General features: G+C 44.7%; 1 protein-coding gene across 8 annotated transcripts in view; it reads right to left on the bottom strand.

Moving 5' to 3' along the window:
- Nucleotides 1-26,391, bottom strand: part of kif1aa (kinesin family member 1Aa) — a 184,150-nt gene that overhangs the window by 3,340 nt on the left and 154,419 nt on the right. For all 8 annotated transcript variants that reach the window (XM_042322581.1, XM_042322584.1, XM_042322583.1 and 5 more), the window contains 10 exons: nucleotides 19,544-19,658; nucleotides 17,870-18,006; nucleotides 17,555-17,616; nucleotides 17,139-17,284; nucleotides 12,257-12,454; nucleotides 9,526-9,597; nucleotides 9,133-9,257; nucleotides 6,714-6,866; nucleotides 6,268-6,460; nucleotides 802-920 (listed from right to left, as the gene is read on the bottom strand). In XM_042322581.1, the coding sequence (XP_042178515.1) occupies nucleotides 802-920; nucleotides 6,268-6,460; nucleotides 6,714-6,866; nucleotides 9,133-9,257; nucleotides 9,526-9,597; nucleotides 12,257-12,454; nucleotides 17,139-17,284; nucleotides 17,555-17,616; nucleotides 17,870-18,006; nucleotides 19,544-19,658 (1,320 nt within the window). The remainder of the gene's footprint in view (nucleotides 1-801; nucleotides 921-6,267; nucleotides 6,461-6,713; nucleotides 6,867-9,132; nucleotides 9,258-9,525; nucleotides 9,598-12,256; nucleotides 12,455-17,138; nucleotides 17,285-17,554; nucleotides 17,617-17,869; nucleotides 18,007-19,543; nucleotides 19,659-26,391) is intronic.

Genomic DNA, 26,391 nt, shown 5'->3' with positions numbered 1-26,391 from the left:
CAGGTGACCAAACTATTGTTAATATAGGGCTACGACTCAAAGTAAAGCCTGTGGGGTCCCCTACAGGATAGCTCCCGCATTACACTAATTGCCAAAACCAGCGCACACACACATAATCTCCTTTATAGCTGAACATTGTGTGCCCGAAGAGGATTCTACGATGACGGACAGACAACTGAGCCAATGGCGGAAGACTACAGACTACACCCCAGCTGAACCAATCCAAAGATCCGATCTTCCAGAATCAACCTACTTTCTGTTCTATATATAAGTGATGTATTGATTGTAACGGTCTTTTTGCCTGCAGTTCCGTACGAACCAGCGGAGGAGCCGTAATTACGCTGTTCTAGATATCTTCACTCTGAATAAACTGTCGCTTGTCATACAATTTACCACCTTGTCTGAATCGATCCTTGACCGACTCGCCCGTCTACATATCTAATTTCTAACAATTGGTACTTCCGAGACTATGCGGTCTTTAGCGAAAGCCCACAATGTAATACATTGAAACACGTATTTGAAAGAAAACTCCTTTAAAGTTATAATTCAACTGGGATATAAAGTTTTACAATTACATTTTTAGTTATTACACTCTTTTCCAGAGCAACTTAATTAAGATGAACACATATGATCACTTCGATCACTATCATTGTAATTAAAACGTTCAAAATAGTCGCTATGAGCAAAACCAATGTTAGAAAGAGTGAAGGTGGTGGATGAGGTGAGTTTCCCTGTAAAGCCCTTGGAGTACCTTAGTTGGTAGAAATGTGAAATACAACCTTAGTGTATCATCCATGTTACCTGATGGATCCAGCCAGGAGAGGGTTAAAAGCATAGAGCCAGTCATGCATCTCCTTGTCGTTGCTGGCTTGGAGCAGTATACCGCGGTGCTCTGTACACACAGCAAACGTGTTTGGAGTCTGTTGGGGAAACACGGAGAGGTACAGTAATGTTAAAACCAGCTAGCTGCCCAGAGCAGCTTACTATTGAGGGTAGGTAGGAAGAGAGAGGAGGAAAAACATGACATCCTCTATGAGTCTTTTCAAATGCAGTACATATAAACTCAAGCAAAAAATAAATAAACATCCTCTCACTGTCAACTGCGTTTATTTTCAGCAAACTGAACATGTGTAAATATTTGTATGAGCATAAGATTCAACAACTGAGACATGAACTGAACAAGTTCCACAGACATGTGACTAACAGAAATGGAAAATGTGTCCCTGAACAAAGGGTGGGTCAAAACCAAAAGTACGTCAGTATCTGGTGTGGCCACCAGCTGCATTAAGTACTGCAGTGCATCTCCTCCTCATGGACTGCACCAGATTTGCCAGTTATTGCTGTGAGATGGTACCCCACTCTTCCACCAAGGCACCTGCAAGTTCCCCGGCATTCCTGAAGGGAATGGCCCTAGCTCTCACCCTCCGATCCAACAGGTCCCTGGCGTGCTCAATGGGATTGAGATCCGGGCCCTTCGCTGGCCATGGCAGAACACTGACATTCCTGTCTTGCTGGAAATCACGCAGAGAACAAGCAGTATGGCTGGTGGCATTGTCATGCTGGAGGGTCATGTCAGGATGAGCATGCAGGAAGGGTACCACATGAGGGAGGATGTCTTCCCTGTAACACACAGCGTTGAGAATGCCTGCAATGACAAGAAGCTCAGTCCAATGATGTTGTGACACACCGCCCCAGACCATGACGAACCCTCCACCTCCAAATCGTTCCCGCTCCAGAATACAGGCCTCGGTATAACGCTCATTCCTTCCACAATAAATTCATTCAATGATAAATGTGAATCCAACCATCACCCCTGGTGAGACAAAACCGAAGAGCACTTTTTGCAAGTCCTGTCTGGTCCAGCGACGGTGGGTTTGTGCCCAGAGGCGACGTTGTTGCTGGTGATGTCTGGTGAGGACCTGCCTTACAACAGGCCAACAAGCCCTCAGTCCAGCCTCTCTCAGCCTATTGTGGTCAGTCTTAGCACTGATGGAGGGATTGTGTGTTCCTGGTGCAACTTGGGCAGTTGTTGTTGCCATCCTGTACCTGTCCTGCAGGCGTAATGTTCGGATGTACCGATCCTGTGCAGGTGTTGTTACACGTGGTCTTCCACTGCGAGGACGATCAGCTGTCCTCAAGCCTCCTTGCTGCGTGCCTAAGGCACGTCCATGCAGATGTGCAGGGACCCTTCTTCTTTTGGTGTTTTCAGAGCCAGTAGAAAGGTCTCTTTAGTGTCCTAAGTTTTCATAACATACCTTAATTGCCTACCGTCTGTAAGCTGTTAGTGTCTTAACGACCGTTCCACAGGTGCATGGTCATAAAAACAAACATGAGAAACAGTGTTTAAACCCTTTACAATGAACATCTGTGAAGTTTGGAATTTTTACTAATTATCTTTGAAAGACAGGGTCCTGAAAAAGGGATGTTTATTTTTTTGCTGAGTTTAGTTATATATTGGCACCCTTGTTTCTTTTAAAATAAGTTCAAATTGTAAAAAAAATTATAATAATTGTACTCCAGATTTTTATTGTATTTTCAACATTACAGAACCAATTTTATTTTTGTAAATTTAATTTGACCATTTTAATTTAAAATGACTGGAGCTAGTACTTGGTTGCACAGCCTTTGGCCAAGATAACTGCAGGTATGTCACGGTTGTTGTAAGATACGGACCAAGACACAGCGTTTGTTGAGTTCCACATATTTATTTAACGTGAAACTTCTTCAACCAAAACAATAAACAAGCAACACACCGTGACTACCTGGTGCAACAAGCACCAACACAAACAATATCCCACAAACACAGTTGGGAAAAATGGCTACCTAAATATGATCGCTAATTAGAGGCAACTACCAGCTACTACCAACTACCAGCTGCCTCTAATTGGGAACCATACAAAACACCAACATAGAAATATTTAACTAGAACACCCCCTAGTCACCTGCTACACCATAGAGAACCAAGGACTCTCTATGGTCAGGGTGTGACAAGGTAAGCGTTTCTTGTACCATCAATGAGCTTCCTGCACCTTTCTACTGGCAATTTGCCTCACTTTTCAGCAGCAAATTGCACCAATTATTCAATGTTTAAGGGGGTGCTCTCAACCAGCTGCTGTTTTCAGCTCTTGCCATAGATTACGGATGTGATTCATATCTCAACTCTTCGTTGGCCAATCCAGAACAGTCCGGCTTTTCTTCTTTTACCAGGGGGCTGCTTTTATGTGTGTTTAGGTTTGTTGTCCTGCTGGAAAATCCACAAACTTCAACAAACACACAGTGTCTGGACACTGGGTCGAACATTGGACTCCAAAACACCTTAATAATCGACTGATTTCATGATGTCTTGCACGCGTCCAAGGTCCCCCAGGACCAGAGCCTAAATCCGTGGGGAAATGTTTTGTGGACTAATGAAACAAAATTAGAGAGTTTTGGCAATACAGATCAGTGCTATGTTTACAGACAACCCAATGAAGCATTCAATGAAAAGAACACACTACCTACACTCAAACATGGCCTTGCTGTCTCTGGTACTGAGGGCCTTTCGAAATGCGCAAGTCGTCACAAAATATGCAGATTATCAGGTGTTTTGGAGTCCAATGTTTAAACCAGTGTCCAAAAATGAAGTCTTCATTGGGTCTTCCAGCAGGAAAACAACTCCAGTTGGCCAGTTAAGAGTCCATTCTTGAATCACATCAAAAACGTATGGTGAGATCTGAAAACAGCAGTTGATGGAGGGCGCTCCTCAAACATTGTGTTGTAAAAGGTGTCAGGTTATGGTGTGTAAAGGTGAGTAACTGTGTCAGGTAATGGTGTGTAAAAGTGTCAGGTCAAGGTTTGTAAAGGTGCCTGATTAAGGAGTCAGCTAAAGGTATCAGGTAACGGGGTGTAAAGATGTGTGAAGATGTCAGCTAAAGGTATCAGGTAATGGGGTGTAAAGATGTGTGAAGGTGTCAGCTAAAGGTATCAGGTGACGGGGTGTAAAGATGTGTGAAGGTGTCAGCTAAAGGTATCAGGTAACGGGGTGTAAAGGTGTCAGCTAAAGGTATCAGGTGACGGGGTGTAAAGATGTCAGCTAAAGGTTTCAGGTAACGGGGTGTAAAGGTGTCAGCTAAAGGTATCAGGTAAAGATGTGTGAAGGTGTCAGCTAAAGGTATCAGGTAACGGGGTGTAAAGGTGTGTGAAGGTGTCAAAGAAATGTGTGTGAAGGTGTCAGCTAAAGGTATCAGGTAACGGTAAAGGTGTCAGCTAAAGGTATCAGGTAACGGGGTGTGAAGATGTCAGCTAAAGGTATCAGGTAATGGGGTGTAAAGATGTGTGAAGGTGTCAGCTAAAGGTATCAGGTAATGGGGTGTAAAGATGTGTGAAGGTGTCAGCTAAAGGTATCAGGTGACTGGGTGTAAAGATGTGTGAAGGTGTCAGCAAAAGGTATCAGGTAACGGGGTGTAAAGATGTCAGCTAAAGGTATCAGGTAACGGGGTGTAAAGATGTCAGCTAAAGGTATCAGGTAACGGGGTGTAAAGATGTCAGCTAAAGGTATCAGGTAACGGGGTGTAAAGATGTCAGCTAAAGGTATCAGGTAACGGGGTGTAAAGGTGTCAGCTAAAGGTATCAGGTAAAGATGTGTGAAGGTGTCAGCTAAAGGTATCAGGTAACGGGGTGTAAAGGTGTGTGAAGGTGTCAGGTAACGGGGTGTAAATGTGTGTGAAGGTGTCAGCTAAAGGTATCAGGTAACGGGGTGTAAAGGTGTCAGCTAAAGGTATCAGGTAACGGGGTGTGAAGATGTCAGCTAAAGGTATCAGGTAATGGGGTGTAAAGATGTGTGAAGGTGTCAGCTAAAGGTATCAGGTGACTGGGTGTAAAGATGTGTGAAGGTGTCAGCAAAAAGGTATCAGTAACGGGGTGTAAAGATGTCAGCTAAAGGTATCAGGTAACGGGGTGTAAAGGTGTCAGCTAAAGGTATCAGGTAACGGGGTGTAAAGGTGTCAGCTAAAGGTATCAGGTAACGGGGTGTAAAGGGTGAAGGTGTCAGGTAACGGGGTGTAAAGGTGTGTGAAGGTGTCAGCTAAAGGTATCAGGTAACGGGGTGTAAAGGTGTCAGCTAAAGGTATCAGGTAACGGGGTGTAAAGATGTCAGCTAAAGGTTTCAGGTAAGGTGTAAAGGTGTCAGCTAAAGGTATCAGGTAAAGATGTGTGAAGGTGTCAGCTAAAGGTATCAGGTAACGGGGTGTAAAGGTGTGTGAAGGTGTCAGGTAACGGGGTGTAAATGTGTGTGAAGGTGTCAGCTAAAGGTATCAGGAAACGGGGTAACAGCTAAAGGTATCAGGTAAAGATGGGTGTGAAGATGTCAGCTAAAGGTATCAGGTAATGGGGTGTAAAGATGTGTGAAGGTGTCAGCTAAAGGTATCAGGTGACTGGGTGTAAAGATGTGTGAAGGTGTCAGCAAAAGGTATCAGGTAACGGGGTGTAAAGATGTCAGCTAAAGGTATCAGGTAACGGGGTGTAAAGATGTCAGCTAAAGGTATCAGGTAACGGGGTGTAAAGATGTCAGCTAAAGGTATCAAGTAAAAAGATGTCAGCTAAAGGTATCAGGTGTGTAAAGATGTCAGCTAAAGGTATCAGGTAACGGGGTGTAAAGATGTCAGCTAAAGGTATCAGGTAACGGGGTGTAAAGGTGTCAGCTAAAGGTATCAGGTAAAGATGTGTGAAGGTGTCAGCTAAAGGTATCAGGTAACGGGGTGTAAAGGTGTGTGAAGGTGTCAGGTAACGGGGTGTAAATGTGTGTGAAGGTGTCAGCTAAAGGTATCAGGTAACAGCTAAAGGTATCAGGTAACGGGGTGTAAAGATGTGTGAAGGTGTCAGCTAAAGGTATCAGTTAACGGGGTGTAAAGATGTGTGAAGGTGTCAGCTAAAGGTATCAGGTAACGGGGTGTAAAGGTGTCAGCTAAAGGTATCAGGTAAAGATGTGTGAAGGTGTCAGCTAAAGGTATCAGGTAACAAAGGTGTGTGAAGGTGTCAGGTAACGGGGTGTAAAGGTGTGTGAAGGTGTCAGCTAAAGGTATCAGGTAACGGGGTGTAAAGATGTGTGAAGGTGTCAGCTAAAGGTATCAGTTAACAGGGTGTAAAGATGTGTGAAGGTGTCAGCTAAAGGTATCAGGTAATGGGGTGTAAAGATGTGTGAAGGTGTCAGCTAAACGTATCAGGTAACGGGGTGTAAAGGTGTGTAAAGGTGCCAGGTAAAGGTGTATCGACAGGTAAAAAGGTACCAACCTTGAGCATGGCCTGCTGGTCCTCGCTGTACTTGACATGGGCAGAGGAGAGGTTGAGGATGGCTCTCTCCACGCTGTCTCTCTCTGTATTGTAGATATATACGTACGGACGTCTCACCACCACATAGCGCCTCACCCAGCCGTTGGTATGAGGCTCCAGGAAATGCAGGTAGCCCTTCTTTGATACAATGGGGCTGGTGGAAAGATCAAGATTGTTACTACACTTATTCACTTTTCACACTACCACGCCGAACCGAACTAGCCTTTGCTGGCTCTGATATTTTATTTGACACATTGTTGTTTTCTATATGGTGGATTGGTAACAAGGCCAGCTCAGTAGAGCTCGACACATTTTGGTTCAGTGGTGTGAAAAGCACTTTGATGAGGTAAATTCCACCTAGTCTTCTAAGCCATAAATCAATCAATCAATCTCTGAAGCCCCCTCACCTGACCCGGATCTCTTGGATGTCTGGTACAAAACGGCGCGTCCTGGGTTTAACCTCCGGGACGGCAACCCCACCAGGGGACTTCTTCACCTCTCCATCCCGCTGTGAGCAGTCAGGGTTGGGGCTGGCACAGCAGGAGCGAAGCTTGGTGGCTCTGGTTGGAGAGACGGAGGAAGAAAAGTTTTCCATGTGGGGATAGACCATAGAGATAGAGAACCCATCTTAGATTTAACCCGTTGTCACGACTTCTGCCGAAGTCATTGCCTCTCCTTGTTCGGGCGGCGTTCGGCGTCACCGGTCTTCTAGCCATCATTGATCCATTTTTCATTTTCCATTGGTTTTGTCTTGTCTTCCCACACACCTGTTTTCAATCCCATTCATTACCTGTTGTGTATTTAACCCTCTGTTTCCCCTCATGTCTTTGTCAGAGATTGTTTTATTGTCAGTGTTGTTTATTTGTTGTGTTGGTGCGCGACGGGTCCTCGTACCCATGTGTTTTTATGTCTGTACTATTTAGTGTTATGGAACATGTTCCGTGGACATTTATTAAAAGACTCCATTTACACTCCATTTGGACTCTCCTGCGCCTGACTTCCCTGCCACCTATTCACACGGCGCTGACACCCGTTTTAGCATGGATTTTAGCATTGAGCGATTCCACTTGTTTTAACATGGATATTAGCATTGAGCGATTCCACCTGTTTTAGCATGGATTTTAGCATTGAGCGATTCCACCCGTTTTAGCATGGATTTTAGCATTGAGCGATTCCACCCGTTTTAGCATGGATATTAGCATTGAGCGATTCCACCCGTTTTAGCATGGATATTAGCATTGAGCGATTCCACCCGTTTTAGCATGGATATTAGCATTGAGCGATTCCACCCGTTTTAGCATGGATATTAGCATTGAGCGATTCCACACGTTTTAAGTGGTCAACTGTGTGGGGATTCATATGGGATTGGGAGTAATCAGCCAATGATCAGAGCATTGCCTTCTTTAAATTAGGCGCAGTAGTTTGTAAATGCCTTTAAGGTATTTCACCGCCATCTAGTGGCCATAATACATTAATGGCACATAGGATTTGGTTCAGGACTCCAGCACTGCAGGTGTCAAGAAATCACCAATATTAGCTTTACACTTTTTATAAACACAAAATAATAAGAAAATGCACTACTTTAAAATGGAGATGGCCTCAATGGCGGAGCATTGCATTAGTGCAAACCAAAACTGTTCTCAGGGCAGGTCTGCCGGTTTTGACTTGCAGAAGTCACTTTTCGTAGCAGGTTAGGAGAACTAACTCCGCAGGTTAGGAGAACTACCTCAGCAGGTTAGGAGAACTAACGCAGCAGGTTAGGACGCAGCAGGTTAGAACGCAGCAGGTTAGGAGAACTAACGTGGCAGGTTAGGAGAACTAACGTAGCAGGTTAGGAGAACTAACGCAACAGGTTAGGAGAACTAACGTAGCAGGTTAGGAGAACTAACGTAGCAGGTTAAGGAGAACTAACGTAGCAGGTTAGGAAAAGGGTTAGTTAAAACGCAAAAATATCTAGCTTACAACCAGGCCTTTCCTGAGAACAGACTTGGTTTCCACAAATACGATGCTGCTTCAATAGCACTGCTCATGCTGTCGCAGGTGTCATAATGGCACAGATACAGAGATGAGCCATCAAACTAGCTCTATGGAATAGACAGCCTGACATACAATGTAAGTAGTGTCTATTAACCATGTACACTCCCAACAGTGAGTGAAATACATAACAGGTACCAGTAGGTGTCAGTGATGGATGGATTAAATGGGGAGGAGGGGCTCATAACAGGTACCAGTAGGTGTCAGTGATGGCCGGTTTAAATGGGGAGGAGGGGCTCATAACAGGTACCAGTAGGTGTCAGTGATGGCCGGTTTAAATGGGGAGGAGGGACTCATGCCATAATCTCAGAAACCCAGAACTAAAATCTAATAATTGTGTCAGATGCTGGATTATGTTCTGGGAAGATGTTGGAGATAAGATATTAACCAGACTCTCCAAGTCTCTACCCCTCACTAAACAGAAACTCTCAGCAAAATCATGAGCCGAATGTTCCCTCCCCACCTGTAAAAAAACATCAGGATCTGACCAAATGATCAATGATTGGAAAATCTGCACACCGGGAACAAAGTTCCTCGTTCATCCTCGCATCCCAAAATCATCTCTATGTGACGTGAAACTATCCACAAGAAATGAGTCTTACCGCGGCAGCCCTGAGTCTGTTAGTGTCTGAGTCTGTTAGTGTCTGAGTCTGTTAGTGTCTGAGTCTGTTAGTGTCTGTGTCTGTTAGTGTCTGAGTCTGTTAGTGTCTGAGTCTGTTAGTGTCTGAGTCTGTTAGTGTCTGAGTCTGTTAGTGACGTGTGTAATGGTAGCAGAAGTGTGATATTACTGACCTGAGTGTTTCAGTCTTGGGGTAGCATCCCTCCACCAATGACGGGCACGTTGAGGAGGGGGTGAGGGTGTTGAGGGCTGTGGCAGAGGTCGACTCCCTCAGCAGAGTCACTGACATTTCAGACAGCTGGAAACACACACACACAAACACACACACACACACACACGTAAACACACACAGCATGTCAAAATGCACACACACAAACACACACACACAAACATACACACACGTAAACACAAACACACAGCATGTCAAAACACTGTCTGCAAAAAGTTCACTAAGACAAACGAACACGTCATATCGCCACTCGTAGTTTCCTCACATCAAAGTAACTTCAAACCGGATACAGACATGAAAACCCATCATAGTAAAGTGACACAGGAAGGAAGTCTACCTTGCTTTCACTGGCACTGACACACACGTGGCTGTACTCTCTGTTGAAGGAGTGGGCGAGCAGCCGTAGACACTGGTGAGTGATGGAGACAAATAAAGCTCTAAGTCTCAGAGCAATGGGCTTCACAAAACAACAACAACCTCAGAATGGTTACGTAAGGAGAAGGCTTAAGTGAGCCACTGACACTATTTAAAAGGGACGCTCAAGCATAGCCACAGGAAGTAGGGGTTCTGGGGGGTGCTGCGGCTGATAAATTGAAATAATTTTGCCCCAAAATGTGTATATATAAAAAAAAATGTATTTACCCCCAAAATTGAATTTACTTCTGTCTGAACAGACATAAATAAAATAATTCAAAATACCACGCAAGAAAGCATAATTTAGCTACAAAGGATAAATAGCATCGAAGTAGGTTTTACAATTGGGAAGGACACAATCTGGGCAGCACACACACCAAATACAGAACAGCTTGTTCCATTGTGGCCATATAATCCAGAGAAGGAATTTGGAACTTCTAACCCTGGTACTGTTAAACTCATAGGTACACTAGCAATTGGCTGCCAGTCCTGACTCTTATGGGAACAGCCATCTATGGATTACATTTCTATGGTTGGTTATGTCAGTTTGCCTTTTTACAAAATGTCCAAATAAAATCCCAAGAAAATCGTAGGTCTGGGAGGGGGTTTGGGTTTGGAAAGCCTACTGCTGAAAAGAGAAGCCTAATCTGACTGTGGAAGCTAGCCATTTTTTCCCCCCCACAACAACTTCTGAGCGATTCTGAGCGAACAGCGCTGTTTTTCAAAGTAACTGGTCTTCAGCTATTGTCACAAAACACATCCCTTCATCTTCATCACAGGCTGAGTCAGTATCACTGTTTACTCTGTAGCCTGTACTGTACATATACAATACCAGTCCAAACTTTGGACACACCTACTCATTCAAGGGTTTTTTCTGCATGTTTAGCCACCTTTTGCCTTGATGACAGCTTTGCACACTCCTGGTAACTTTCGACAGGTTCTGTATATGATCCAACAGACCACCAGTCTGTCTAAGGGCTATTTGACCAAGAAGGAGAGAGATGGAGTGCTGCATCAGATGACCTGGCCTCCACAATCACCCAACCTCAACCCAATTGAGATGGTTTGGGATAAGTTAGACCGCAGAGTGAAGGAAAAGCAGCCAAAAAGTGCTCAGCATATGTGGGAACTCCTTGAAGACAGTTGGAAAAGTATTCTAGGTGAAGCTGGTTGAGAGAATGCCAAGAGTGTGCAAAGTTTTCATCAAGGCAAAAGGTGGCTACTTTGAAGAATCTCAAATATAAAATATATTTTGATTTAATTAACACTTTTTTGGTTACTACATGATTCCATATATGTTATTTCATAGTTTTGATGTCTTCACTATTATTCTACAATATAGAAAATAGTCACAAAAAAAAAAAAACTTGAATGAGCAGGTGTGTCCAAATTTTTGACTGGTACTGTGTATATATATATATATATGTATATGTGTAGGCGTACAGAGGCCCATTATCAGCAACCATCACTCCTGTGTTCCAATGGCACGTTGTGTTAGTTAATACAAGTTTATCATTTTAAAAGGCTAATTGATCATTAGAAAACTCTTTTGCAATTATGTTAGCACAGCTGAAAACTGTTGTTCTGATTAAAGAAGCAATAAAACTGTCCTTCTTTAGACTAGTTGAGTATCTGGAGCATCAGCATTTGTGAGTTCGAATACAGGCTCAAAATGGCCAGAAACAAAGGACTTTCTTCTGAAACTCGTCAGTCTATTCTTGTTCTGAGAAATGAAGGCTATTCCATGTGAGAAATTGCCAAGAAACTGAAGATCTCGTACAACTCTGTGTACTACTCCCTTCACAGAACAGCTTAAACTTGCTCTAACCAGAATAGAAAGAGGAGTGGGAGGCCCCGGTGCACAACTGAGCAAGAGGACAAGTACATTAGAGTGTCTAGTTTGAGAAACAGACGCCTCACAAGTCCTCAACTGGCAGCTTCATTAAATAGTACCCGCAAAACACCAGTCTCAACGTCAACAGTGAAGAGGAGACTCCGGGTTGCTGGCCTTATAGGCAGAGTTCCTCTGTCCAGTGTCTGTGTTCTTTTGCCCATCTTTTTATTGGCCAGTCTGAGATATGGCTTTTTACTTTGCAACTCTGTCAGTGAGAGTGTCCATGATTGAGTCTTTGAATGAAGAGATTAAGATTAAACTGTCCAAATCATGTCCAATCAGTTGAATTTACCACAGGAGGACAACCAATCAAGTTGTAGAAACATATCAAGGATGATCAATGGAAACAGGATGCACCTGAGTTCAATTTTGAGTCTCATAGCAAAGGGCTATTTTGTTTTTTTAGGACTAGGGCTTTTGAGTGTAGATTGATGAGGGGGAAAAAAACAATGTAACTTTATAATAAGACGGTAACCTGCATTTGGCCACTTATGTGGTATTGACAAATATTCTGCTAATTTCTTGTATCATGTAAATGATGCAGAAGTGCATGAAATGTGTTTATAAAATGTTTATAAAAATCCCCATGTGTGGAAATCCCCCCAAAACGTGTCTGCTCAACTGTATGGCACTACACAAATGTGATTATAGATACAGGCAATGTAAGTCAAAACATCAAAACAAGCAAGAACGGGAATATTTTAAAGTAACAAGGTAACAACTAAATTCGAATACGTTTTTTTAAAGAAGAGACACTGACCTTAGCGACTAGCTCCCTCTGCCTCTCGTTGGGGGCGTCAGCTGTGGGGCTGAGACTGAGGTCCTGGGCGTGGCCCTCGGAAGGCTGAGGGGACTCACTCTGCTCCACAGACACACAGGATAGCAACTCTTCCTGACCCAGCAGCAGGGTGGACTCTAGCTTCTCCCTCAGGAGCAGGTAGTGTCTCGTCTTCTCCACCTGAATGAAACAGATAACCATAACTAAGTAAGTAACTAACTATCTAACTATAGCTAACCCTCAGGAGCAGGTAGTGTCTTGTCTTCCTCATGATAAACGGAACAGATAAACACCATAACTAATTAACTAAATAACTAACTAACCCTTTTCACCAAGAACACATTAAACCGGATGAACATACACCACAACAGTACAGTATATGAATGTACACATACAGTACATGGTTCAGAAGTAGCCTTCAACCATCCACCTGTTTTTATTAAACGAGAGTCTGTCGTCTACACTCTGGGGGGGGGGGGCAGTTTACCAGACCAAGCTTCTCCACTGAACATGCTTTTAAGTCTAGGACTAGGGCGTTTAAGTTTAGGACTAGGGCTTTTAAGTTTAGGACTAGGGCTTTTAAGTCTAGGACTAGGGCTTTTAAGTCTAGGACTAGGGCGTTTAAGTCTAGGACTAGGGCGTTTAAGTTTAGGACTAGGGCTTTTAAGTTTAGGACTAGGGCTTTTAAGTCTAGGACTAGGGCGTTTAAGTTTAGGACTAGGGCGTTTAAGTTTAGGACTAGGGCGTTTAAGTCTAGGACTAGGGCGTTTAAGTTTAGGACTAGGGCTTTTAAGTTTAGGACTGGGGCTTTTAAGTCTAGGACTAGGGCTTTTAAGTCTAGGACTAGGGCGTTTAAGTCTAGGACTAGGGCTTTTAAGTCTAGGACTAGGGCTTTTAAGTCTAGGACTAGGGCGTTTAAGTCTAGGACTAGGGCTTTTAAGTCTAGGACTAGGGCTTTTAAGTCTAGGACTAGGGCTTTTAAGTCTAGGACTAGGGCGTTTAAGTCTAGGACTAGGGCGTTTAACTTTAGGACTAGGGCTTTTAAGTCTAGGACTAGGGCGTTTAAGTCTAGGACTAGGGCTTTTAAGTCTAGGACTAGGGCGTTTAAGTCTAGGACTAGGGCGTTTAAGTCTAGGACTAGGGCTTTTAAGTCTAGGACTAGGGCTTTTAAGTTTAGGACTAGGGCTTTTAAGTCTAGGACTAGGGCTTTTAAGTCTAGGACTAGGGCTTTTAAGTCTAGGACTAGGGCTTTTAAGTCTAGGACTAGGGCTTTTAAGTCTAGGACTAGGGCTTTTAAGTCTAGGACTAGGGCTTTTAAGTCTAGGACTAGGGCTTTTAAGTCTAGGACTAGGGCGTTTAAGTCTAGGACTAGGGCTTTTAAGTCTAGGACTAGGGCTTTTAAGTCTAGGACTAGGGCTTTTAAGTCTAGGACTAGGGCTTTTAAGTCTAGGACTAGGGCTTTTAAGTCTAGGACTAGGGCGTTTAAGTCTAGGACTAGGGCGTTTAAGTCTAGGACTAGGGCGTTTAAGTCTAGGACTAGGGCGTTTAAGTCTAGGACTAGGGCTTTTAAGTCTAGGACTAGGGCTTTTAAGTCTAGGACTAGGGCTTTTAAGTCTAGGACTAGGGCTTTTAAGTCTAGGACTAGGGCGTTTAAGTCTAGGACTAGGGCGTTTAAGTCTAGGACTAGGGCGTTTAAGTCTAGGACTAGGGCTTTTAAGTCTAGGACTAGGGCTTTTAAGTCTAGGACTAGGGCTTTTAAGTCTAGGACTAGGGCTTTTAAGTCTAGGACTAGGGCGTTTAAGTTTAGGACTAGGGCTTTTAAGTCTAGGACTAGGGCTTTTAAGTCTAGGACTAGGGCTTTTAAGTCTAGGACTAGGGCTTTTAAGTCTAGGACTAGGGCGTTTAAGTCTAGGACTAGGGCGTTTAAGTCTAGGACTAGGGCGTTTAAGTCTAGGACTAGGGCTTTTAAGTTTAGGACTAGGGCTTTTAAGTCTAGGACTAGGGCTTTTAAGTCTAGGACTAGGGCTTTTAAGTCTAGGACTAGGGCGTTTAAGTCTAGGACTAGGGCGTTTAAGTCTAGGACTAGGGCGTTTAAGTCTAGGACTAGGGCTTTTAAGTCTAGGACTAGGGCTTTTAAGTCTAGGACTAGGGCTTTTAAGTCTAGGACTAGGGCGTTTAAGTTTAGGACTAGGGCTTTTAAGTCTAGGACTAGGGCGTTTAAGTCTAGGACTAGGGCGTTTAAGTCTAGGACTAGGGCTTTTAAGTTTAGGACTAGGGCTTTTAAGTCTAGGACTAGGGCGTTTAAGTCTAGGACTAGGGCGTTTAAGTTTAGGACTAGGGCTTTTAAGTCTAGGACTAGGGCGTTTAAGTCTAGGACTAGGGCGTTTAAGTCTAGGACTAGGGCTTTTAAGTCTAGGACTAGGGCGTTTAAGTCTAGGACTAGGGCTTTTAAGTCTAGGACTAGGGCTTTTAAGTCTAGGACTAGGGCTTTTAAGTCTAGGACTAGGGCTTTTAAGTCTAGGACTAGGGCGTTTAAGTCTAGGACTAGGGCTTTTAAGTCTAGGACTAGGGCGTTTAAGTCTAGGACTAGGGCTTTTAAGTCTAGGACTAGGGCGTTTAAGTCTAGGACTAGGGCTTTTAAGTTTAGGACTAGGGCTTTTAAGTCTAGGACTAGGGCTTTTAAGTCTAGGACTAGGGCGTTTAAGTCTAGGACTAGGGCGTTTAAGTCTAGGACTAGGGCTTTTAAGTCTAGGACTAGGGCGTTTAAGTCTAGGACTAGGGCTTTTAAGTCTAGGACTAGGGCGTTTAAGTCTAGGACTAGGGCGTTTAAGTCTAGGACTAGGGCTTTTAAGTCTAGGACTAGGGCGTTTAAGTCTAGGACTAGGGCGTTTAAGTCTAGGACTAGGGCGTTTAAGTCTAGGACTAGGGCGTTTAAGTCTAGGACTAGGGCGTTTAAGTCTAGGACTAGGGCTTTTAAGTCTAGGACTAGGGCGTTTAAGTCTAGGACTAGGGCGTTTAAGTCTAGGACTAGGGCGTTTAAGTCTAGGACTAGGGCGTTTAAGTCTAGGACTAGGGCGTTTAAGTCTAGGACTAGGGCGTTTAAGTCTAGGACTAGGGCTTTTAAGTCTAGGACTAGGGCGTTTAAGTCTAGGACTAGGGCTTTTAAGTCTAGGACTAGGGCGTTTAAGTCTAGGACTAGGGCTTTTAAGTTTAGGACTAGGGCTTTTAAGTCTAGGACTAGGGCTTTTAAGTCTAGGACTAGGGCGTTTAAGTCTAGGACTAGGGCGTTTAAGTCTAGGACTAGGGCGTTTAAGTCTAGGACTAGGGCGTTTAAGTCTAGGACTAGGGTGTTTAAGTCTAGGGACTAGGGCGTTTAAGTCTAGGACTAGGGCGTTTAAGTCTAGGACTAGGGCGTTTAAGTCTAGGACTAGGGCGTTTAAGTCTAGGACTAGGGCTTTTAAGTCTAGGACTAGGGCTTTTAAGTCTAGGACTAGGGCGTTTAAGTCTAGGACTAGGGCGTTTAAGTCTAGGACTAGGGCGTTTAAGTCTAGGACTAGGGCGTTTAAGTCTAGGACTAGGGCGTTTAAGTCTAGGACTAGGGCGTTTAAGTCTAGGACTAGGGCTTTTAAGTCTAGGACTAGGGCGTTTAAGTCTAGGACTAGGGCGTTTAAGTCTAGGACTAGGGCTTTTAAGTCTAGGACTAGGGCTTTTAAGTCTAGGACTAGGGCTTTTAAGTCTAGGACTAGGGCTTTTAAGTTTAGGACTAGGGCTTTTAAGTCTAGGACTAGGGCTTTTAAGTCTAGGACTAGGGCTTTTAAGTCTAGGACTAGGTTTGATCTGTGGCCAGAAATCTGGCCCTAGATGTAGTTCCACCCAGTCTAGTCTTATCAGTCGTGATGTCTCTAGGTGTAGGGTAAAGGTGTAGTAGGGTGCAGTAGGGTATAGGTGTAATATGGTGTAGTAGTGTATAGGTGTAGTAGGTTGTAGTTGTAGTAGGCTATAGGTGTAGTAGGGTGTAGTAGCGTATAGGTGTAGTATGGTGTATGTATAGTAGGGTGCAGTAGGGTATAGGTGTAGTAGGTTGTAGTTGTAGTTGTAGTAGGGTGTAGTAGTGTATAGGTGTAGTAGGTTGTAGTTGTAGTAGGGTGTAGTAGGCTATAGGTGTAGTAGGGTATAAGTGTAGTAGGGTATAGGTGTAGTAGGCTATAGGTGTAGTAGCGTATAAGTGTAGTAGGGTATAGGTGTAGTAGGCTATAGGTGTAGTAGGGTGTAGTAGCGTATACGTGTAGTAGGGTATAGGTGTAGTAGGGTGTATGTATAGTAGGGTGTAGTAGGGTATAGGTGTAGTAGGATGTATGTATGGTAGGGTGTAGTAGGGTATAGGTGTAGTAGGGTGTAGTAGGGTATAGTAGCGTATAGGTGTAGTAGGTTGTAGTTGTAGTAGCGTATAGGTATAGTAGGGTGTATGTATAGTAGGGTGTATGTATAGTAGGGTGTAGTTGTAGTAGCGTATAGGTATAGTAGGGTGTATGTGTAGTAGGGTGTAGTAGGTGTATGTATAGTAGGGTGTATGTATAGTGTAGGGTGTATGTATAGTGTAGGGTGTATGTATAGTGTAGGGTGTATGTATAATAGGGTGTATGTATAATAGGGTGTATGTATAGTAGGGTGTAGGTGTATGTGTGGGGTGTACGATGTAGGGTATAGGGTGTAGGGTATAGGGTGTAGAGTATAGGGTGTAGAGTATAGGGTGTAGAGTATAGGGTGTAGAGTATAGGGTGTAGAGTATAGGGTGTAGAGTATAGGGTGTAGAGTATAGGGTGTAGGTTATAGGGTGTAGAGTATAGGGTGAAGTACCACATACCTCCTGCAGGAGGCTGAGTTTCTCCAGTTCCCACTGGTGGTCCAGGATGAGGCTGTCACTGCGAGGCCTCCACCCAGCCAGGTTCTCCTCCCCTCGGACGTACGCCACCGAGGTGTCCAGCACCCGCCGACGTCTCCTCTGCATTCCTGGGGGGTTGAAAAAGGTCAATGGTTAGAGGTCAGGGGTCAGGGGTCAGACAAACAAAGCAGAAATAAGCTTTATCCATTTCTGTCTCAATTTTGATTGGATTCTTTGCGTCTTATCTCCTTTTAAATTTAAATTGTTTTGGAGAAAAAGGTCCCTCCAATTCAGACCTTCTCCTCCAATGCATTTTGAGAAAGAGGCAGGAAGACGAATTGCAGAAAGAGTTGTGGAAACACAGACAAAGGGGAAGCTCAACAGAGAAAGTGTCTCACCTGGGCTCCCATGATCCGCCAGGTGACACAAGCTGACCTCGTACACACCTGTCACTCGGTTACTGGACAGAGAAAGAAACAACAGACAAACAAAACCCTGGGTTCAACTCTGGGTTCAAATCTAGGTTCAACCCTGGGTTCAACCCTGGGTTCATTTCATGTCCATTGTTTCCATTGATTTAACAATCATCTTTCAGGAATGCAACCAAGGCAAAGGACTGTGGTGAGATAAACAGTAACAGACTTGATTTTATGGTTTATTTCATGGTAGTTGATTTAATAATAATCTTTCAGGATAAGAGATAATTAAGTCACCCCTCTGTTGTTGTCCTCAGGCTTCCGGTGCCAAACAGGTTTCGGATGGAGCGGGAGGTCGGGAGTTTAACGTCTCGAGAGTAGAACACCATGCAGAAATCTTTGGTTATGACTGTGGGCTGAGTGCAGTTCTCCATCTACAGAAAGGAAAAGGATCAGAAAAGCTCATTTCTCTCTCCGCCACTTTAGATCATAACATCAGATACAGTAGGGGTCATTTTGGATACAGTACTGTAAGTTCAAATCAAATCAAACATCAGATACAGTAGGGGTCATTTTGGATACAGTACTGTAAGTTCAAATCAAATCAAACATCAGATAGAGTAGGGGTCATTTTGGATACAGTACTGTAAGTTCAAATCAAATCAAATTGTGTTAGTCACATGCACTGAATAAGCTTACTTACGAGCCCCTAACTAACAATGCAGTTTAAAAAAACATGGATAAGATTAAGAAATAAAAGTATCAAGTAATTAAAGAGCATCAGTAAAATAACAACAGCAAGACTATATACAGGGGGGTACTGGTACAGAGGCAATGTGCAGGGGCACTGGTTAGTTGAGGTAATATGTACATGTAGGTAGAGTTATGCATAGATGATAACAACAGAGAGCTAGCAGCGGTATAAAAGAGGGGGAGGGTGGAGGTTAATGAAAATGGTTCTGGGTAGCCTTTTGATTAGATGTTCAGGAGTCCGGTACCGCTTGCCGTGCGGAAGCAGAGAGAACAGTCTATGACTAGGGTGCTCTCATGCATGTTCCAGTGTTAGGCCTAAGCGCAGGGATCATTTCTCATACATTAAGTGTTCCTAAAATTACTCCTGAGAGGTGAGCAGTCAAGAAGCAGAGACAGTCAGTAAGCAGAGACTCCTGAGAGGTGAGCAGTCAGGAAGCAGAGACAGTCAGTAAGCAGAGACTCCTGAGAGGTGAGCAGTCAGGTAGCAGAGACAGTCAGGAAGCAGAGACTCCTGAGAGGTGAGCAGTCAGGTAGCAGAGACCCCTGAGAGGTGAGCAGTCAGGAAGCAGAGACTGCTGAGAGGTGAGCAGTCAGGAAGCAGAGACCCCTGAGAGGTGAGCAGTCAGGAAGCAGAGACTGCTGAGAGGTGAGCAGTCAGTAAGCAGAGACTCCTGAGAGGTGAGCAGTCAGGAAGCAGAGACTCCTGAGAGGTGAGCAGGTAGGAAGCTGTTAGGAACCAGTTAGGAACCTGTCCAGTTACGAACCTGTCCAGTTATGAACCTGTCCAGTTATGAACCTGTCCATTTAGGAACCTGTCCATTTAGGAACCTGTCCAGTTATGAACCTGTCCAGCTAGGAACCTGTCCAGCTAGGAACCTGTCCAGTTAGGAACCTGTCCATTTAGGAACCTGTCCATTTAGGAACCTGTCCAGTTATGAACCTGTCCAGCTAGGAACCTGTCCAGCTAGGAACCTGTCCAGCTAGGAACCTGTCCAGCTAGGAACCTGTCCAGTTAGGAACCTGTCCAGCTAGGAACCTGTCCAGCTAGGAACCTGTCCAGCTAGGAACCTGTCCAGTTAAAATGAGTAGATTTCCTCAGATTGTTTCTGTGAAACTAGCTTTACAATTACCATTAGACACGTACAGTTACATAACTATGTAGGCCGACAAGGTCATTTATATAACACTATATACTGTATGTAACTATATATATGTTACCTCTAGGTAGGCCGACAAGGTCATGTAGATCTTCTCCCCGTAAGGAGTGACCCGGTTCAGGAGGAGGGAGTTATGCATGGCACTGTCCCAGGCAGCCTCGAAGCGATAGAATGTCCTGATGGAGGGAGGAGAAGAGTTAACCATACAGAGAGAACAACTAAACAGAGAGCTCCTCAACCCTGGTCTGAACTAACATAGTGGTCTGTCTGTCTGTCTGTCTGTCTGTCTGTCTGTCTGTCTGTCTGTCTGTCTGTCTGTCTGTCTACTAACAGACTAGAAAACCTACTCTAGTGGTTAGTATGCTGCAAACTGAACGCAAAGCAGGATGGGTGGCTTTCTGAATAGTCCTGTTGATTGTTGTGTTACAACTTTATTAGACAAATAAAGGTTATTTCTACTTTAGGAGGAAGGTAAATATTTAAAAGTTTTCTCAAGAACAGCTACAATCTATTGCTATTGGCAGATCAAGTTGTAGTTGCATTGCATGTAGGGACATTGTTTATCACTATGATAATGTGAATAACATTCTGTCTGTCTGGGATATGTTACCTACAGTACATGTGCATCTAAAATGCTCTTGAGAGAAGATAGCTTTTGTTTATACAACATTGATTTTCAAATACACACATTCAATAGACAAGACACATAGTTTTGGGGATGAAGTCAGTAAATAGCATGCAACAGGGAACCCGTCAGTTGTGGGTCGACCTATAAAAAGAAAAACACCAAACAATAACAGCACGAACGAATGAAAAGGGAATGAGAGATCGACAGACAGACGGGAGAAGAGGAGGTGGTGGACAGGACAGGTGGTGAGGAGAAATACCTATGGTCTATACCCAAGGAGACGCTTGGAGAAGGAATAGAAGAAAAGAACCAGGAAGAGAACCAGGAAGAGAGTCTGATGTGGTTGTGAGTGTTGTTATGATCAAGAACGACAGGACAGTTGTGTTCTTCCTAGCCTGGTCCCAAATGTTTTTTTTGCCATCTTTCCAACTGGGACCAGGCTACATTGCCCATTCACTACTTGATGATTTGAACAGCAGAATGTACTGTACATATTAATAACTGTGTCCTATCTGTTCTAGAATGTCTCACAATGGACAGATAGAACCACAGAGATACAATGTAATACGTTTGACTTTATTTTCATTCTGTAGATAGAGATACAAATTGTAACTATGGAATACCGTTTGGGTCTTTGTGTGTCACAAACAAATATATTTATGTCAAATAAGCTTATAATTTGATACATCGAATAACAAAATAACATTTTCGAATGCTGCGTGAGCTGAATTTTCATGCGCGAGCCAAGCGCCATCAACATTGATGAAAGTTTTTAAACTAGAGATAGGCTATCTCCCTGCTATGTTGACTTTGATTTGCAGTATGACAAAGTCACTCAGAAATATCTCATACAAAGGATGTTTTTAGGAATTTTTAGGATAGCTAGCTTGCTAGCTTTGACTTGATACCTAGCTAGCACCAATGCAACCAGCCTGAAGACGATAACCAGAAACTGCTATCATTTTCAATGTTTCGCAATGATTTAGGAATTCATGACACTAAGTATTAGCTAAGTAGCCTCTTGTTGTTTTCCTATTGAAATCGAACTTTAGTTCATGAATATAACTAGCTAGCTAGATAACGAACTACACAAAGCTAGCAAGCTACCTAGGCCGGTTGTCCCAAGCTAACGTTACAAGCATGGCAAGTGGGTCCGACAATCAACCAAATACGAAAACTGTCTTATAAATTAGGAATATTTTAGATAACATCGTGCTAGAGACTTAGCTAGCTAACTATAGCTACTGAAACAGATTGTAATTGTGCTATGTTTTTGAGGAGAACATTGTTTTGTGGCTGACCAGCCCTGTCCCAGAGCTTGGGGGAAGTGTGTTTCTGACCAGCATTGGCCCAGAGCTTGGAAAAGTGTTTCTGACCAGTATTGGCCCAGAGCTTGGAAAAGTGTTTCTGACCAGTATTGGCCCAGATCTTGGAAAAGTGTTTCTGACCAGCATTGGCCCAGAGCTTGGGGGAAGTGTGTTTCTGACCAGCATTGGCCCAGAGCTTGGGGGAAGTGTGTTTCTGACCAGCATTGGCCCAGAGCTTGGGGGAAGTGGTTTTCTGACCAACATTGGCACAGAGCTTGGGGGAAGTGTGCTTCTGACCAGCATTGGCCCAGAGCTTGGGGGAAGTGTGTTTCTGACCTGCATTGGCCCAGAGCTTGGGGGAAGTGTGTTTCTGACCAGCACTGTCCCACAGCATTGGCCCAGAGCTTGGGGGAAGTGTGTTTCTGACCAGCATTGGCCCAGAGCTTGGGGGAAGTGTGTTTCTGACCAGCATTGGCCCAGAGCTTGGGGGAAGTGTGTTTCTGACCAGCATTTGCCCAGAGCTTGGGGGAAGTGTGTTTCTGACCAGCATTGGCCCAGAGCTTGGGGGAAGTGTGTTTCTGACCAGCATTGGCCCAGAGCTTGGGGGAAGTGTGTTTCTGACCAGCATTGGCCCAGAGCTTGGGGGAAGTGTGTTTCTGACCAGCATTGGCCCAGAGCTTGGGGGAAGTGTGTTTCTGACCAGCATTGGCCCAGAGCTTGGGGGAAGTGTGTTTCTGACCAGCATTGGCCCAGAGCTTGGGGGAAGTGTGTTTCTGACCAGCATTGGCCCAGAGCTTGGGGGAAGTGTGTTTCTGACCAGCATTGGCCCAGAGCTTGTGGGACTGTGTGTTTCTGACCAGCATTGGCCCAGAGCTTGGGGAAGTGTGTTTCTGACCAGCATTGGCCCAGAGCTTGGGGGAAGTGTGTTTCTGACCAGCATTGGCCCAGAGCTTGGGGGAAGTGTGTTTCTGACCAGCATTGGCCCAGAGCTTGGGGGAAGTGTGTTTCTGACCAGCATTGGCCCAGAGCTTGGGGGACTGTGTGTTTCTGACCAGCATTGGCCCAGAGCTTGGGGGAAGTGTGTTTCTGACCAGCATTGGCCCAGAGCTTGGGGGAAGTGTGTTTCTGACCAGCATTGGCCCAGAGCTTGGGGGAAGTGTGTTTCTGACCAGCATTGGCCCAGAGCTTGGGGGAAGTGTGTTTCTGACCAGCATTGGCCCAGAGCTTGGGGGAAGTGTGTTTCTGACCAGCATTGGCCCAGAGCTTGGTGGAAGTGTGTTTCTGACCAGCATTGGCCCAGAGCTTGGGGGAAGTGTGTTTCTGACCAGCATTGGCCCAGAGCTTGGGGGAAGTGTGTTTCTGACCAGCATTGGCCCAGAGTTTGGGGGAAGTGTGTTTCTGACCAGCATTGGCCCAGAGCATTGGGGAAATGTGTTTCTGACCAGCATTGGCCCAGAGCTTGGGGGAAGTGTGTTTCTGACCAGCATTGGCCCAGAGCTTGGGGGAAGTGTGTTTCTGACCAGCACTGTCCCAGAGCTTGGGGGAAGTGTGTTTCTGACCAGCACTGTCCCACAGCATTGGCCCAGAGCTTGGGGGAAGTGTGTTTCTGACCAGCATTGGCCCAGAGCTTGGGGGAAGTGTGTTTCTGACCAGCATTGGCCCAGAGCTTGGGGGAAGTGTGTTTCTGACCAGCATTTGCCCAGAGCTTGGGGGAAGTGTGTTTCTGACCAGCATTGGCCCAGAGCTTGGGGGAAGTGTGTTTCTGACCAGCATTGGCCCAGAGCTTGGGGGAAGTGTGTTTCTGACCAGCATTGGCCCAGAGCTTGGGGGAAGTGTGTTTCTGACCAGCATTGGCCCAGAGCTTGGGGGAAGTGTGTTTCTGACCAGCATTGGCCCAGAGCTTGGGGGAAGTGTGTTTCTGACCAGCATTGGCCCAGAGCTTGGGGGAAGTGTGTTTCTGACCAGCATTGGCCCAGAGCTTGGGGAAGTGTGTTTCTGACCAGCATTGGCCCAGAGCTTGTGGGACTGTGTGTTTCTGACCAGCATTGGCCCAGAGCTTGGGGGAAGTGTGTTTCTGACCAGCATTGGCCCAGAGCTTGGGGGAAGTGTGTTTCTGACCAGCATTGGCCCAGAGCTTGGGGGAAGTGTGTTTCTGACCAGCATTGGCCCAGAGCTTGGGGGAAGTGTGTTTCTGACCAGCATTGGCCCAGAGCTTGGGGGACTGTGTGTTTCTGACCAGCATTGGCCCAGAGCTTGGGGGAAGTGTGTTTCTGACCAGCATTGGCCCAGAGCTTGGGGGAAGTGTGTTTCTGACCAGCATTGGCCCAGAGCTTGGGGGAAGTGTGTTTCTGACCAGCATTGGCCCAGAGCTTGGGGGAAGTGTGTTTCTGACCAGCATTGGCCCAGAGCTTGGGGGAAGTGTGTTTCTGACCAGCATTGGCCCAGAGCTTGGTGGAAGTGTGTTTCTGACCAGCATTGGCCCAGAGCTTGGGGGAAGTGTGTTTCTGACCAGCATTGGCCCAGAGCTTGGGGGAAGTGTGTTTCTGACCAGCATTGGCCCAGAGTTTGGGGAAGTGTGTTTCTGACCAGCATTGGCCCAGAGCATTGGGGAAATGTGTTTCTGACCAGCATTGGCCCAGAGCTTGGGGGAAGTGTGTTTCTGACCAGCATTGGCCCAGAGCTTGGGGGAAGTGTGTTTCTGACCAGCACTGTCCCAGAGCTTGGGGAAGTGTGTTTCTGACCAGCACTGTCCCACAGCATTGGCCCAGAGCTTGGGGGAAGTGTGTTTCTGACCAGCATTGGCCCAGAGCTTGGGGGAAGTGTGTTTCTGACCAGCATTGGCCCAGAGCTTGGGGGAAGTGTGTTTCTGACCAGCATTTGCCCAGAGCTTGGGGGAAGTGTGTTTCTGACCAGCATTGGCCCAGAGCTTGGGGGAAGTGTGTTTCTGACCAGCATTGGCCCAGAGCTTGGGGGAAGTGTGTTTCTGACCAGCATTGGCCCAGAGCTTGGGGGAAGTGTGTTTCTGACCAGCATTGGCCCAGAGCTTGGGGGAAGTGTGTTTCTGACCAGCATTGGCCCAGAGCTTGGGGGAAGTGTGTTTCTGACCAGCATTGGCCCAGAGCTTGGGGGAAGTGTGTTTCTGACCAGCATTGGCCCAGAGCTTGGGGGAAGTGTGTTTCTGACCAGCATTGGCCCAGAGCATGGGGGAAGTGTGTTTCTGACCAGCATTGGCCCAGAGCTTGGGGACCTGTGTGTCTGCCTTGTGAAGCAGCGGCAGCTGCGCAAGACAACTTTACCAGCATCAGAGCATATGTAGCTGTGACATATGAAATATAAGTGATAGGGTAATCAATGTGTATTAATCACGCAAAACATTTATGAATGTGTTCAATTATTATCTGATGTTCAATCAGAATCTGTTCCTGATTGGTAAACAAGCTTATTTGATGGTCAACAACTTTATTTGACGGTATAAACAAGTCTTACCAATAATATATCTATTTGATTTTGAATTTTTAGGACCCCTTTAGGTATCTAAAAAGTATCCTACATTTTTGTTTTATTAAACATACATTTTGGCCTTACTGTTAGCCAATAGAAACACATTGAATAACAGATAGTCCTTACTGCTATTAGAAACACATTGAATAACAGATAGTCCTTACTGCTATTAGCCCATAGAAACACATTGAATAACAGACAGTCCTTACTGCTATTAGCCCATAGAAACACATTGAATAACAGATAGTCCTTACTGCTATTAGCCCATAGAAACACATTGAATAACAGATAGTCCTTACTGCTATTAGCCCATAGAAACACATTGAATAACAGATAGTCCTTACTGCTGTTAACCAATAGAAACACATTGAATAACAGATAGAAACACATTGAATAACAGATAGTCCTTACTGCTATTAGCCAATAGAAACACATTGAATAACAGATAGTCCTTACTGCTATTAGCCAATAGAAACACATGGAACAACAGATAGTCCTTACTGCTATTAGCCAATAGAAACACATGGAACAACAGATAGTCCTTACTGCTGTTAGCCCATAGAAACACATTGAATAACAGATAGTCCTTACTGCTGTTAACCAATAGAAACACATTGAATAACAGATAGTCCTTACTGCTGTTAGCCCATACAATCACATTGAATAACAGATAGTCCTTACTGCTATTAGAATCACATTGAATAACAGATAGTCCTTACTGCTATTAGCCAATAGAAACACATTGAATAACAGAGAGTCCTTACTGCTATTAGCCCATAGAAACACATTGAATAACAGATAGTCCTTACTGCTATTAGCCCATAGAAACACATTGAATAACAGAGAGTCCTTACTGCTATTAGCCCATAGAAACACATTGAATAACAGAGAGTCCTTACTGCTATTAGCCCATAGAAACACATTGAATAACAGATTCATACATGGAAAAACAGACAGTCAAAAAAATACATCTTAAGGAATATATATATATATATATTTTTTAAAGTGTTTGGTACTAAACTACTTTCATACATTGTTTTCAACTGGTACCGGTCTGTTGTCAGACGAGTCTTGTGACGCTTATGGACGTCCACGTCAAGGGATCATATTGGACACGACAGACAGAAGTTGACAGATCGGTTGTACCAAGTCCAGTGACACGTGAGTTCGCGAGAGTCTCATCTTTCTATAAAAGGGGTCATATTAGTTTGTGAGAGCAAACCATTTGGAGGCTACAGAAGAATTCAGGAGAAGACTGATTTTCGGGATGTCTCCTGGTCTAACAGACACTGCCGTAGCTCTACCACCTACCGGAATGCCCGACATCGGCATATGCCATAGATTGAGACGCTAGATATCTCTAGCTTTAACAGACAGATTTTTAGGGGAATTTTATTATTATGCTAATTTGATTTCAGCTGGGGGTGCGGACATGGACTCCAGAGGGTTTTAACTTCACATGGCTTCAGATTG

This window comes from Oncorhynchus tshawytscha, linkage group LG05 (assembly GCF_018296145.1).
Source record: "Oncorhynchus tshawytscha isolate Ot180627B linkage group LG05, Otsh_v2.0, whole genome shotgun sequence".
NCBI lineage: Eukaryota > Metazoa > Chordata > Actinopteri > Salmoniformes > Salmonidae > Oncorhynchus > Oncorhynchus tshawytscha.
This window is presented reverse-complemented; position numbering and strand designations above follow the sequence as displayed.